The sequence below is a fragment of the Salmo salar genome, chromosome 01 (genome assembly GCF_965601325.2).
Source record: "Salmo salar chromosome 01, fSalSal1, whole genome shotgun sequence".
Taxonomy (NCBI): Eukaryota; Metazoa; Chordata; class Actinopteri; order Salmoniformes; family Salmonidae; genus Salmo; species Salmo salar.
The window spans coordinates 143637501-143652025 of NC_138291.1; the positions used below are offsets into that span (position 1 = coordinate 143637501).

At 43.9% G+C, this 14525-nt stretch overlaps 2 protein-coding genes across 3 annotated transcripts in view; one reads left to right on the forward strand and one right to left on the reverse strand.

Annotated features, from left to right (window-relative positions):
- unc5cb (unc-5 netrin receptor Cb) overlaps positions 1–11890 on the forward strand; it is a 173241-nt gene extending 161351 nt beyond the window's left edge. For both annotated transcript variants that reach the window (XM_014130002.3, XM_014130008.3), the window contains 5 exons: positions 6584–6817; positions 7432–7581; positions 7666–7830; positions 8495–8673; positions 9029–11890. In XM_014130002.3, coding sequence (XP_013985477.1) covers positions 6584–6817; positions 7432–7581; positions 7666–7830; positions 8495–8673; positions 9029–9188 — 888 coding nt within the window. In that variant the 3' untranslated portion in view covers positions 9189–11890. The remainder of the gene's footprint in view (positions 1–6583; positions 6818–7431; positions 7582–7665; positions 7831–8494; positions 8674–9028) is intronic.
- Positions 11891–12388: 498 nt separating this feature from the next.
- bmpr1bb (bone morphogenetic protein receptor type 1Bb) overlaps positions 12389–14525 on the reverse strand; it is a 111670-nt gene continuing 109533 nt past the window's right edge. Inside the window, exons 13-14 of the mRNA XM_014130059.3 lie at positions 14137–14267; positions 12389–14024 (exon numbers count right to left, since the gene is read on the reverse strand). Of these exons, the coding sequence (XP_013985534.1) occupies positions 13899–14024; positions 14137–14267 (257 nt within the window). The 3' untranslated portion in view covers positions 12389–13898. The remainder of the gene's footprint in view (positions 14025–14136; positions 14268–14525) is intronic.

Consider the following 14525-nt stretch of genomic DNA (forward strand, 5'->3'; position numbering starts at 1 on the left):
ACCTTCAAGTAGGCTTAGCAGATGGGCATACGCTGCGAGCTATGACGCTGGGGGTTGCATGTTCAATCCCAGTAAACCTATCCCAAACCTTTAACTTGTAACTAACCCTTCGAAATGAATGCCTAAACTTAACAAGCCGTGAGGCGCCGGCGACAGCAGCGGAGCAACCCGGGGTGGTTGGAGCAAATTCAAAATTCTACGTTTGGAGAAATGTGGACGAACATCGGAATCTAAAGACAAATTGGTCAAACCGTGACATCTTGTTTGGTTAGCGCTGTACCCCCTTATGCTGCAGCAAATGTAGGCCAACCTGTCACAAGAAAAAAAGTTACCATGATGAGATGATAGGTCTGCGTGCATTGTGAATTGCACTCTATACCGAGATGGGCTATCTCTCCCAACCCTGAGCGTTGATGCAGAGGCCGTTGAGAAGCCAGATTTAGATATCGCATATAATTTAACAGTTCCATTTCACGCCATGCTGTTCGTATAAATATATTATTAGAATTTACTGTTTTTTTCACAGTTATTTATCCTGGGAAAAGGGAGTGTTTTTTGGCGGTAAATCCCGGTAAATCTCGGTAACCGGGTCCCCGCCATTCAACCCTAATAAACACACAAACTCACACTTTCTCAGTTCAATAATACACTCTCCTCACAACACTCCCACACACTCATTCTTTCCCTGGCAGTTGAGCCGTGCAGTTGTAGGGTTCCTTCTTTCTCCTTAGCTTCGGTCCAGAATTTCTCTTTCACTCTTATATGTGAAATGTAATACAATTGTTGGTAGTTATTATGCAAAATAAATAACCTATCAATTCTCTTTTATAATTTGTCTGGAAAGCATCTAGTTATAATTTTGTCAGATAGACTGGGCCAATGTAGTATTGCCATGTGAAGGGAAGTATTTGAGTGGCGGTGTAAAACATTGAAATGGTTCCATTTCATCTTGCTGTCAGAACAGAGCCTCTAGGGCCTGGTCATCACTGGCCTGTCAACTGACACACTTCCATCCCCTCATACACAGGCCTGGCCAGGCCCTATTATTCTTCAGCTGCTTAGCAACAGCCTCTGACCTTCTGTCATCTTATCAGAGCTGATAGAGCCCTACTCTACTACTCAAGGTCTTTCGGAGTTTCACCAAGATGTAGTCCTACAGGAAGCACTGGGGTGTAGACTAGTTAAGGGTTGTGTAGACGTGTGTTGGAAAGAGAACACCACCCACTGGGAACTCACCGGTCGAATCAACGTTGTTTCCACATCATTTCAATGAAATTACATTGAACCTACGTGGAATAGACGTAGAATTGATTTCTGTTCCCAGTGGATGGTTTCCTGTATTATTTCCTAGATCCTTACATTCCTACATAAGTCTTAACAAAGCAGTGGGGTTTCTTGCAATTTAAAGGTTGTGTAGAACGCTACTACTGTGATAATCTAGTTTCCTGTATTATTTCCTAGATCCTTACATTCCTACATAAGTCTTAACAAAGCAGTGGGGTTTCTTGCAGTTAAAGGTTGTGTAGAACGCTACTACTGTGAGAATCTAGATTCCTGTATTATTTCCTCGATTCCTGCACTTAGGGAAAAAAAGGGTTCTATAAAAAGGTTCTTCGTCTGTCCCTTTAAGTGAACCCTTTTTGGTTCCAGGTAGAACTAGGGCTGGTGCGGTGACCATAATACCACCCCACCGGCAGTCATGAGTCATGACCTCAGTAAAATTCTACGTGACCATGAAGTCACGGTAATTTCCTCTTATGCATTCTGGACATGTGTTAGTAGTAGCCAACTGGTACTCAGGGCTCTATTGTCCCTCTAACCACTCTGACATCAATGCAAATGCAATTGAAAATCACATCAAACACTTATCATCAAAACAGTATATGCTTTTAAAACTCACCTCCCTGCGATTGATCAATTTGAAGAGAGAAGTTCAACAACAGGTTGAAAGTGAGTGGAACACATTGTCGTTGTGGATGTTGTTTCAAAGCCTAACACATCGAAATGGACAGCGCTTTCTAATTCAGAACACCCTTATGCATATTAGAGCTTATGCATATGCATAGGATTATATGAGCCCAAGCCCCCCAAAAAAACAGAATTAAAGTAATGATTGTGCCGTTATGCAATAAATAGCCTACTACATATTACACATGGCAGAAAAACATGAGAAAACACTGATTAAAGTTATCTTTGGTACATAATTGGTCTAGCCTAAATTAAACAAATATTGAGTTAGCTTACTACTACTTTCTATTGGATACCGTAGCAATAGGGCATTTTTTGTATTTTCATAATTAATAGGCTGACACATTACCTTTAGCTATAGAATATCTCACCACCGTGAATTTCCATCTCCTCCCCTCTCTCCTTCATTCCTTTATCCAGCGCGCAGACAGGGGGGCCGTCAACAGTTTAATGAAATATTTTGTTATTTCATTGTTTCATTGTGAAAACATATTACTATCGATTTCCCCGAACAGATTTCACTTGGTTTCCCAAATGAAGCACTGGGCAGGAACAGGGTCGGAGGTCTGCATACAGAGTTTTGGCTCAACCGTCAGCAGCCTACCCGGAGTAGCCTACCCGGAGTAGACTACCCGACATGAGTGAAACTAACCAGTGTTCTCATATGGATTACATGTATTTTTTCTCTTGCCCCTATTCCTGCTCATTTGATAATGGGCCATTCTAAATTGAAACAAATGTTACATATTAAATTGAGAATAGTCTGATGGGTGAAAATACAGTATGATCACTTGATGAGAGAAGATCGTGTGCAGCCTGAGGCAAGGAACAGAGCACAAGCTTTTTTTGCAACTTCCTCAAACCATCAATAGCCAATAGTCGCATAATGCAGCTCATATACACTATATATACAAAAATATGAGGACACCCCTTCAAATTAGTGGATTCGGCTATTTCAGCCACACCCGTTGCTTACAGGAGTATAAAATGTAACACATAGCCATGCAATTTCCATGGACAAACATTGTCAGTTGAATGGCCTCACTGAAGAGCTTAGTGACTTTCAACGTGGTACTGTCATAGGATTCCACAATTCCAAGTCAGTTCGTCAAATATCTGCCCTGCTAGAGCTGACCCAGTCAACTGTAAGTGCTGTTATTATGAAGTGGAAATGTCTAGGAGCAACAACGGCTCAGCCACGAAGTGGTAGGCCACACAAGCTCACAAAATGGGACTGCTGAGTGCTGTAGCGCGTAGCACGTAAAAATCGTCTGTCTTTGGTTGCAACACTCTTTACCGAGTTCCAAACTGCCTCTGGATGCAACGTCAGCACAAGAACTGTTCGTCGGGAGCATCATGAAATGGGTTTCCATGGCCGAGCAGCCTCACACAAGCCTAAGATCACTATGCGCATTGCTCGCCGCCATTGGACTCTGGAGCAGTGGAAATGCGCTTTCTGGAGTGATGAATCACGCTTTACCATCTGGCAGTCCAACGGACGAATCTGGGTTTGGCGGATGGCAGGAGAACTCTACCTGCAGAATGCAGAGTTCCAACTGTACATTTTGGTGGAGGAGGAATAATGGTCTGGGGCTGTTTTTAATGGTTCGGGCTAGTCCCCTTAGATCCAGTGAAGGAAAATCTTAATACTACAGCATATAATGGCATTCTAGACAATTCTGTGCTTCCAACTTTGTGGCAGTAGTTTGGGGAAGGACCTTTCCTATTGCAGCATTACAATGGCCCTGTGCACAAAGTGAAGTCCATACAGAAATGGTTTGTTGAGATCGGTGTGGAAGAACTTGACTGGCCTGCACAGAACCCCATCAAACACCTTTGGGAGGAATTGGCATGCCGACTGCAAGCCAGGCATCGCCCAACATCAGTGCCTGACCTCACTAATGCTCTTGTGGCTGACTTGAAGCAAGTCCCCACAGCAATGTTCCAACATCTAGTGGAAAACCTTTCCAGAAGAGTGGAGGCTGTTATAGCAGCAAAGTGGGACTAACTCCATATCAATGCCCATGATTTTGGAAAGAGATGTTCGACAAGCAGGAAGCAGGTGTCCACATACTTATGGTCCTGCAGTGTATCTTTTGATTTCTAAGGCATTCTATGGTTTGTAGGCTACCATTCACAACTAAAGTTGCCAATAGCTCTAAATCTAGCATATAGGATAGGACCTGTTTCAAATTATCACTTTCACACACAACATAGCCACTTCATATGCGCACTCTCGCGCCGAATGGGAAAAATGTCCTTTCTATTTTATTCAGCTAAATTCAATTACATTTTTCTTATTATAAAATCCTATAAAATAATGGCATATCTTGTCTGCTAAATGGTGCATGGCCAGATAACGTACAGTAGGCCAACTCATATGTTGTTATTCCGAAATGCATTTTCTTCATATCATAATGTTTCTTTAGACTTGCCTAAAATAAATGAGGATTTTTTGTGATGGTGTATATTCAATTGATTTAAATGTAGATGTTCCTAAGGTGCGCATCAGCGGCTTGTATGTGGCCTGGAGGCTGGGAGATGCTTAACATGTTTATCTTATTTAGCAGTCAATTATGGTGAGACCGGCAGTCTTTTGCATGACAATAACGGGCTGACAAAATGTCGAGACCGCCACAGCCCTAGGTAGAACCCTTTTGGGTTCCATGTAGAACCCTCTGTGGAAAGGGTTCTACATGGAACACAGACGGGTTCTCCTACCTGGAACCAAAAGTGTTCTACCTGAAACCAAAAGGGTTCTTCAAAGGGTTCTCCTATGGGAACAGCCGAAGAACCCTTTCAGGTTCTAGATAGCAACTTTTTTTTTAAGAGTGTAGAATTCTAGATACAACATTGGGTTTTAGACTAGTTCAGAGTTGTGTAAAAGTTTGTTGGAAGGAGAAACTAGACTCGTGTATATTTTGACTGCCTAACCCATCTGCAGTCAGTGTGGGAGCGACTCAGAGGAAGATGAGGGTTTGATGTGGTAACGAAGAGACTGGTTTGAGGCAGTGGAGCCGTTTTTCAGCTGTTTGTTCTACTGCATCACCAACAGAAGACGTGCATGCATGTCCTGTCGGTCTCAACACATTCATCACCATGGTACAGAGCCGTCACTGCCCATATCAACGTAGTGACGCCATATTGCATCAGCACAGTGAAATCTGATGATTATCAACTCACAATCTGAAGCCTACAGATTGTTCTAGGCCTTCAGAGAGAAGCTTTATTCGATGTGTCTTGGACTCTCTTTTCCAGCTCCGCAAAAGAAAATCAAAAAATAAACCATGGATAATAGACATGAGAATCTCCATGATGTTGATGTTACTACTGTAGGAGGTATGAACATTTGATGAGGAAGTCATCTGTAATATACATACAGTGTTTAATGTGGGCTACGTAGCGTGTGACTATGACGGATTGCCTCTGGGCAGCCAATAAACCAAGATCGCGGCGTGAAAGCATTTTAACAGAGAAATAACTATTGATTATATCTCAGCCTGTCAGCCACGTGGATGGTAATATCCGTAGGTGATGCCTGGCTGCTTTATATCAGCTGAGCTGAGGCCAACCACACACATACTGGAGGACTGGCGATATATTGCTTTTGCTATGACATGCGCTGTCAGAATGGTAGCTCTCCCTTCTATTCTCCCCATAGAGAGAGGCAGTTAGACAGTCATAGGGAGAGAGATTCAGCGACTGGCTCTTATATTACCGTCGTACAATGTGAATAATCAGACGTCTCAGTGATGTGTCCAGCACAGTGAGCTGGGTAAGTGTGTGTGTGTGTGTGTGTGTGTGTGTGTGTGTGTGTGTGTGTGTGTGTGTGTGTGTGTGTGTGTGTGTGTGTGTGTGTGTGTGTGTGTGTGTGTGTGTGTGTGTGTGTGTGTGTGTGTGTGTGTGTGTGTGTGTGTGTGTGTGTGTGTGTGTGTGTGCGCGTGCGCGCGCGCGCGCATTGCAGAGTGTAATGAGTAACATGTGTAAGTCAGTAAGTCTCTCCTCACAAAGAGTATTTCAGCACGTGTATGTGAGGCCTTAGCCCAGTTTTCCACTGTATTGTAATCATCCCCCTAGTGAGGAACACTCATACTGTCCCTCAGGATCAGTTAAAGAGCCTAATGACCAGCTATAATACTGCTGTTAAATGCCCCGGCTCCAAATAAAAAAACTCTCTTACACACACACAGTCTCACACACACAGTTACACACACACACGGTCACACACACACTATGGTGGTGTCATTCCTCTTCTCGCTGTCTGTCTCACATAATGGGTTGAATGGATGCCAGGCAGTGTGCGCTCATAGGAGCGTCAGGATTACAGAACTCAGCATGCCTCTTGACCCAGTTAGACCCAGACACCAATAATGAAACAGGAATATGCTCTCACATGATCCAGCGTTGTCACTGGGGGGGAACTAGGAGAGGGCCATGCTATAACCTCGTACATGGTGGTCTATTGTTAGATATTAAACATTTAGACGTATATAGGGACTAGGCAGGCACATGTATACATTTACATGGATACTGTAACCACACACACTCTCACACTCACCCTCCCTCCCACTCCCTCTCTCTCTCTCCCTCTCTCTCTCTCTCTCTCTCTATCTAGGAGGTAGTGGTGGTAGGAGAGGAGAACTTCACCACTCCCTGTTACATCCAGATGGATGAGGAGGCGTGTCACATCCTGACAGAGACCCTAGGGACCTACTGCCTGGTGGGCCAGTCCTGCAGCGCGGCCACCACCAAGCGGCTCAAGTTGGCCATCTTCGGTCCTGTCACTTGCCCTGCTCTGGAGTACCACATTAGAGTCTACTGCCTGGACGACACACAGGACTCACTCAAAGTAAGAACAACTGTGTGTGTGGGGGGGGCTGTCTGCATGTGTGTGTGTCTGCGTGTGTGTGTGTGTGTGTGTGTGTGTGTGTGTGTGTGTGTGTGTGTGTGTGTGTGTGTGTGTGTGTGTGTGTGTGTGTGTGTGTGTGTGTGTGTGTGTGTGTGTGTGTGTGTGTGGTGTGTGTGTGTGTGTGTGTGTGTGTGTGTGGGGTGTGGGGAGGGTGTGTGTGTGTGTGTGTATAGGAGTAGCCAGCAGATGCATTATAAGGGGAGATGAGCACATGCATTTAAATATAATCTCCATCATCAAGCTGCTCCCAGAGAAATGATGCCGTGCCTTCACAAATATGTCCTCCCCATCACAACACATTAGAATACCTCTATCCACCTACACTGTAGAAAGATAAGGTCTCATTATTACTTCTGGGAGGAGAATAGGACCTGGTTATTTAGTTTGGGATGCGGGGTAATGAGAATTGGGAATGATCATGTTTAATGTAGAAGTGAATGTCAAAGGTTGTGAATGTTTCTAGATGGATTATATCCCATAATTCTCTGCTTCAAACAGCGTGGATAGAGTGGCTGTCTCATGCCTTAACCCCGTGTGTCTCTGTGTTATTATAGGAGGTCCTACAGATGGAGAAGCAGATGGGAGGGAAACTGCTGGACGAACCAAAGACCCTCAACTTCAAGGACAGCACCCACAACCTGCGACTGTCCATCCACGACGTCCCACACACACTGTGGAAGAGCAAGCTACTAGCCAAGTACCAGGTACGCACAGCAAACACGGAATGTAAAGACACACACGCACCCTTGGTCCCAGTATTAACCCACCCCCACCCCCTCTCTTCCCAGGAGTTGTCGTTCCAGCAGGTGTGGTCTGGGTCCCAGAGGAACCTCCACTGTACCTTCACCCTGGAGAGGTTCTGTCCCAGCACCGTAGACCTGGTCTGTAAACTGTGTGTCCGACAGGTGGAGGGTGAAGGACAGATCTTCCAGCTGGACACCACCCTCTCAGAGGTAAGGAGATATTAGAGTGTCCAGCTAGAGTACATACGTATAGTGTACTAATAAACATTTACATGCTGAATCATGCATACATCCTCAGACAAATCAGACTAACTTGATTTAGTCGGACTTACTGCTAACTTGAATTGAGGCTGCTGTTATATCGTACATCCCTGTCTTTTTCCATGTCTTTGTCCCTCCTGGGTATTGAGTTTAACCTTCTGTCAGTGAACTAATTTACTCAGACAGTGAGCCTTGAGCCTGCTGCACAGACAGGCCTCTCGTTGAGAGCTTGTCTGTTATGAGAGTTACAAGCATTACTGGTTTTATATTTCATAGCTCCATACAGAGCACAGATCTAAGGGAATAATCACAAAGAGAATGGTGGAGTAGGAGAATATTGGAGCAGAGATGGGACAGGGAACATTGGATAGAATGCTTTGTGTAACTTGCCCTGGCCCTGGCCTTAGTAATGTAGACACTCGTCTCTGTCTGTCTGGGGCTTTCTATCTGACTAGATGCTAGCAGCTGGGGCTAGACAATTTTATGAAGACATGCACCAATTCGAATGAGAACTAAACTTGGAACCCTAACTTCAACAATCAGCTCCCAAAGAATAATTTCAGTCAATTCAAATAGTTGAACTGACATCAGTCTCTCTCTCTTGCATCTCCAGGACACCCAGAGCATCGACACGTCTCTGCTAGACCCAGCCAGTAACATCACCACCTTGGTGGGGCCCAATGCCTTCCGCATCCCCCTCTCCATCAGACAGAAGCTCTGTGGCAGCCTGGACGCTCCACAGACCAGAGGCAACGACTGGAGGATGCTGGCACACAAACTGAACCTGGACAGGTAGTGATGGGACTGGATGATGTGTGTGTGTGTGTGTGTGTGTGTGTGTGTGTGTGTGTGTGTGTGTGTGTGTGTGTGTGTGTGTGTGTGTGTGTGTGTGTGTGTGTGTGTGTGTGTGTGTGTGTGTGTGTGTGTGTGTGTGTGTGTGTGTGTGTGTGTGTGTGTGTGTGTGGTGTGTGTGTGTGTGTGTGGTACTGTCCAGTGTTACTGAAGCTTGGGCATCTCTTTTCTCTCTCTCTCTCTCTCTCTCTCTCTCTCTCTCTCTCTCTCTCTCTCTCTCTCTCTCTCTCTCTCTCTCTCTCTCTCTCTCTCTCTCTCTCTCTCTCTCTCTCTCTCTCTCCCCTCCCCACATCAGGTATCTGAACTACTTTGCCACTAAGTCCAGTCCTACTGGGGTGATTTTAGACCTGTGGGAGGCACAACACTTCCCCGATGGGAACCTTAGCCGCCTAGCTGCCGTGCTGGAGGAGATGGGTCGCCATGAGAACCTCGTGCCCATGGCAACGGACCACTGACACCTGTCCATCAAAGAACAGGAAATTCCAGGGAGGAGTGAGAGATGAGTCAGGGAGAGAAGGAGAGAGCGTAAGAGCGGCAATCTGTTAGCTGACATGCAGGACAGGCAGAGGCCGACATTTTTTCAATCAGGGAACACACAGACATAGTGCACACACACACGTACATACTTATCATTGCCATGCTCCACTTACAGTATATTGGAAATAACATTTTGACAAAGGAAAGAGAAAGTTAGTCAGCTCTGTTTGTTCTCTCCCTGGTACAGTTTCCTTTACCGTGATACAGTTTCCTAGGAAACGCTTGATAGTGCTGTCCATATAGTGGATGTGGTGACATACTGGCTCAGAGCATAGGACCATGGGAAGGAAGGGGTGGGGCGGTGAAGGCTGTAAACAACATTAATGTTGAATGACTCGTCAATATTTCTGATAAAAGAACTTGTTTCAGTGACTATATAGGTCTGTATTTAATAACACATCCATTTATACACAAATATCTCTCCTTTTGTATTTTATGCAGCCTAATATTGAGTTTTCCAGTGTGTTCTTTTCCCCTGCTTTCGTTGCACAGTCCTTTGTTTTCATTGTGCCATAGTGCTGCCTAGTGGATTCTCTTAGTAATGACACCTACTGTACAGTCACTGATACAAAGACAATAGCGCAACCTGTACATAAACAAAACATTGAAAACTGTAACCTTTTACAGTGTAAGACTGTCATTATTAATATTAGCTGTTATCATTCATGTTGTGTATTATTATATTGTTTTACAATTATTTTTTGTTACTTTTTATTCTGCAATTATTTACAATTTGCATATTTAGTTTGAAACGATTATATTTGGGTTTATATTGCGCTATCAAGGGTTTGCTTGTTAGGCCATGGAACCCACGATGCTGATACAAGGAACTGTCTGAGAGGTCAGTGAGAGGTCAGTCAAGTCATCTCTCACTCACAGCATGCCAGTCAGCATAGTCAGAGAGGAAGAGGCGAAGCGAGAGGGTCCACTCCTGTCAAAATCTGTCCACACGGGAATACAGCGGTAAGCAGACCGCCTACCTTCCCGCCTTTGGGACAACGACTCCCATTGTTAGGGTGGAGACATGAGCATCTCGTCATTATATGCAGCTCTCTGGCATAGTGGAACATCGCAATCTGCTCTCATCATGTACGGTCTCCTGATGATGACCTTGTCCAAATGAGACAGGACCAGGGTGGAGGAAGAGATGGGAGTCTGTCTTCCAAGGTGGAAGATGTGTCGTTTGTTGATAGACAGACGGTATATTTTTTTAGGACTGATGCAGCCTGATATGATTGCCTTTTACCAAATAATTGATATTGATGTAAAATTCCACGCTAATGTTCTCTTTCATGAAGTCTGAATACCTGTAATCTGATTGTTTCACATGAGCAGATTACTAAATGACAACATACACTGAGTATACCAAACATTATGAATACCTTCCTAATATTGAGTTACACCCCCTTTTGCCCTCAGAACAGCCTCAATTCGTTGGGACATGAACTCTACAAGCTGTCGAAAGCGTTCCACAGGGATGCTGGCCCATGTTGATTCCTATGCTTCCCACAGTTGTGTCAAGTTGGCTGGATGTCCTTTGGGTGGTGGACTATTCTTGGTACACACGGGAAACTGTTTAGCATGAAAAACCCAGCAGCATTGCAGTTCTTGACACAAACCGGTACGCCTGGCACCTACTACCATACCCCGTTCAAAGGCACTTACATATTTTGTCTTGCCCATTCACCCTCAGAATGGCACACATACACAATCTATGTCTCAGTTATCTCAAGCCTTAAAAATCCTTCTTTCACCTGTCTCTTAATCTTCATCTACACTGACTGAAGTGGATTTACACCCTTCGGAGCCTGGTTCCTCTCTAGGTTTCTTCTTAGGCTCCTACCTTTCTAGGGAGATTTTCCTAGCCACCGTGCTTCTACACCTGCATTGCTTGCTGTTTGGGGTTTTAGGCTGGGTTTCTGTACAGCACTTTGTGACATCGGCTGATGTAAAAAGGGCTTTATAAATACATTTGATTGATTGATTTAACAAGTGACATCAATAAGGGATCATAGCTTTCACATGGATGCCCCTGGTCAATCTATGTCTTGGAAAGAGCATGTTCTTAATGTTTTGTAGACTCAGTGTACACTAACAGTTACTGTTGACTTTCAGTGGGGGGAATGGAAATAGGTGAACTCGTGAACTTTGACAGATTATCGAATTATTTATCTTGCAATTGGGAAAGCATTAAGTATAAGGATTTTATGATAGCATATTTGTATTATATGATAGCATATTTGTATGTGTATAATAACTGAAGATAACTGTCCAACATTCCTTGAAAAGAAGCAGCGCTGACAGTAGTCGTTTGATTAGTTTTGGTTAAAAAAAAATATTGACAGTTGTGTGAGCATTTTCCTAAAGCCGTCTATGCAAACTTTGCATCCTTTATAAAAAAAAAAAATGTATGTACTGAAAAGTGCTAGCCGTTGCATTCCATCGTTCTCCTGAGGCTTCATGGGTAATATTGTATGTATAGTGAGAATGTGGCCAATTCTGTTCAAGCATTCATCATGTTACTTGCAAATGCTTGCATTTCCTCTGTTAAGTTCCTGTACAAAGTGTAAGAAAGAATTTTTAAAACTAATAATAAATTATATTTATATGCAACACTGAATGCAGAATCCGACTCTTCTTTTCCACTTCCTGGTGGCTTTCTCCGTTCAATCTATATTGCTGAAGCATTACAGATTGTGTGATAGAAATGTGAAGGTAATTTCCGATTGAGGGGACATGCAGCGTTTACCATGAACGCAGTCTCCACTAACGCGGGAACATTGCCTTTAAATTTAAATTAGGCTGTAACTCTGAACTTCCGCGATATGGATTGAATAGAGCCCAAACACGAGCTACCACAACCTTAACCCTAGCTTCATGTCCCCAGATCAACCCCAAACCTAGCCATAACCCACATTTTGGTTAATCTTACTTGAATCTATTTATCCTGCTTTTCTCTTAGGATTCATAAGGTGCTGGTGCTAGCTCTCCCTTTGACCCAAGGTGTAGGATTTCCTTAGGATTCCTGTACGATCTTTCTGCCGTTTTCCTGTGTATGTGTATGTTCGTGCGTGCGTGAGAGAGAGAAATTAAAGTAATCTAAAAAAGAGAGACGATATGGAGACTGACAGCATTTTATTAGGGAATGTTCTCCTGGTCCACACACTCTCTTATACACATATATACAGATTAAATAAGGCACACGCCATAGTGGACACTCAGCGAGTTATTCTGTACACAAGTCATAGGCAAACAACCAAAACATATTTAACATTATTATTAAGTCCATCATTATCAATACATTTCAACATTGTTATTTACAATTAAATTCTGTGAGGGGGAGAAAACGAGAATATTATAGTAGCAAGACAACCATGAGTGAGGTCATCTTACTGGCATGACTCAGGTAGCCTGATTAGGGCAATTCCACGTTAAGTAACTCAAGAGTTTTCACTTTCAAATGTATGTCAAACAACAAACACAAAGTCATTCTGTTATCAAATTTGGCCCCTGCACTGTTCCTCAAGTTAATGTGTTTTAGTTACATTTTAAGTGGAAGTTGTTAAAATGTGTCCTTTTGTTGAAATGGTTTGTTTAACTTTGTAATCATTGGTTTTTGTTTGACATGCATTTGAAAGTAAAAAATCTGATTCTCAGCATCACTCTGTTACCATGGAATTGCCCAGTAACATCACTCCCATGCTTTTTAATTAACCATCAGCTTCACCAGAATCATAACATAATGATGCTCCTTTTCTCCTATCGTTAGTCCTTGATAAAGAGACATTTCAGGGGATTAAGAATGACTCCTTTGGATAGCCAAATGGCCCCAAGTCAATATTGAAGCAAAGTGTTTTCCTGTATGAATAGAACCAAATACCTGGGTTTCTTGGGCAGTGATGCTGCAAGAATTACTGAGTGATCGACTTCACTTCCAACAGTATGCAGAGCTTTCTTTACCGTTGCAAAACTTTGGGTTCGAAGATAAACAAATAGGGCCAGTTGCTACAGCACAACGGGGGAAAAAAACAAAGTCTTTATTTGAACTAGCCATCATAACCCTAGATAACGATGTCGGAAACATGGCATTAAGCATCATGAACATTCTGACACTGTTATAACGGGTTTTGAAGGGGTTACTGTGGCTCGTTGTAATAAAATGTTACCGCGAAAACAAAACAATACTGTTATATGGCTTTAGATGGACAGAGCAGGAACTCCTCTTTCTCGTCCCTCTCTTGGCCATGAGGGACGGAGTGACTCCTCCTCTCCTGCAGAGGGTACTGTCTGTCCTTGTGTTTTCCCCTCACTCACACAGCCACTCCGCTTTCACAGAAAGCAATGCCAGACCAGACCAGACCGGCTCAAACCAGACTGGCCCAGAACAGAAACTGCCCACTGGGACTCTCTCTGTCTTGGCAGTGGCACGGGCAAGGAGAGAGCAGACCCTGAACCTGGGAAAACCCACTCTTTCCCTCTCACTCGCTCTTTCCCTCTCTCTCTCTCATTCTTTCTCTCTATCTCCTGCCTTGCCCTCCTCCCGTGGGCCTGGCAGAGTGGCCCTAGGCCAAGGACATGTCTCTAGGGGATGAGTGTCTCTAGGTGGCGGCAGGAGGAGCAGCAGCGTGTCACAGTTTGATGTCCTGAGACTCAGACATCTTGGCCAGGGTCTTCTTCACTCTCAGAGCAGTGAGGCGAGATGCAGGGTTGTGGGCCCAGCACTCCGTCATCAGCTTCCCCATCTGTCTGAGACACTGAACACACATACCAAGGTCAGAAATCAACATAGACTCATCAAACACAGTAGCATACATATGAGTATACTGAGGTCAAGCATATAACAGAATCACAAAGATTTTTCCGTACCTCATCACTGCTCCAGCGGTTGGCGAAGGAGGGTCTCTGTCTCTTGATGCACACCACCTCCCTCATGTCTTCATAGGAGGGGTCAGAGGACACCAGGTCATGGTAAGGCAGCTGGTACTCCTCTACGATGCCTACAGGACATGAGGCACATGGAGAGAGAGATGTTAGATCTTGACATTCATCACAAAGCCCACTGATATTGCAAACTACTTTACTGACTTTTTCATTGGCATGATAAGCAAACTTAGGGATGACATGCCAGCAACAAACGCTGACACTACACATCCAAGAATATCGGACCAAATTATAAAAGACAAGAATTGTACTTTAGAATTTTTGAAGTCAGTGTGGAAGAGGTGAAAAAATTGTTGTCTATCAACAATGACAAG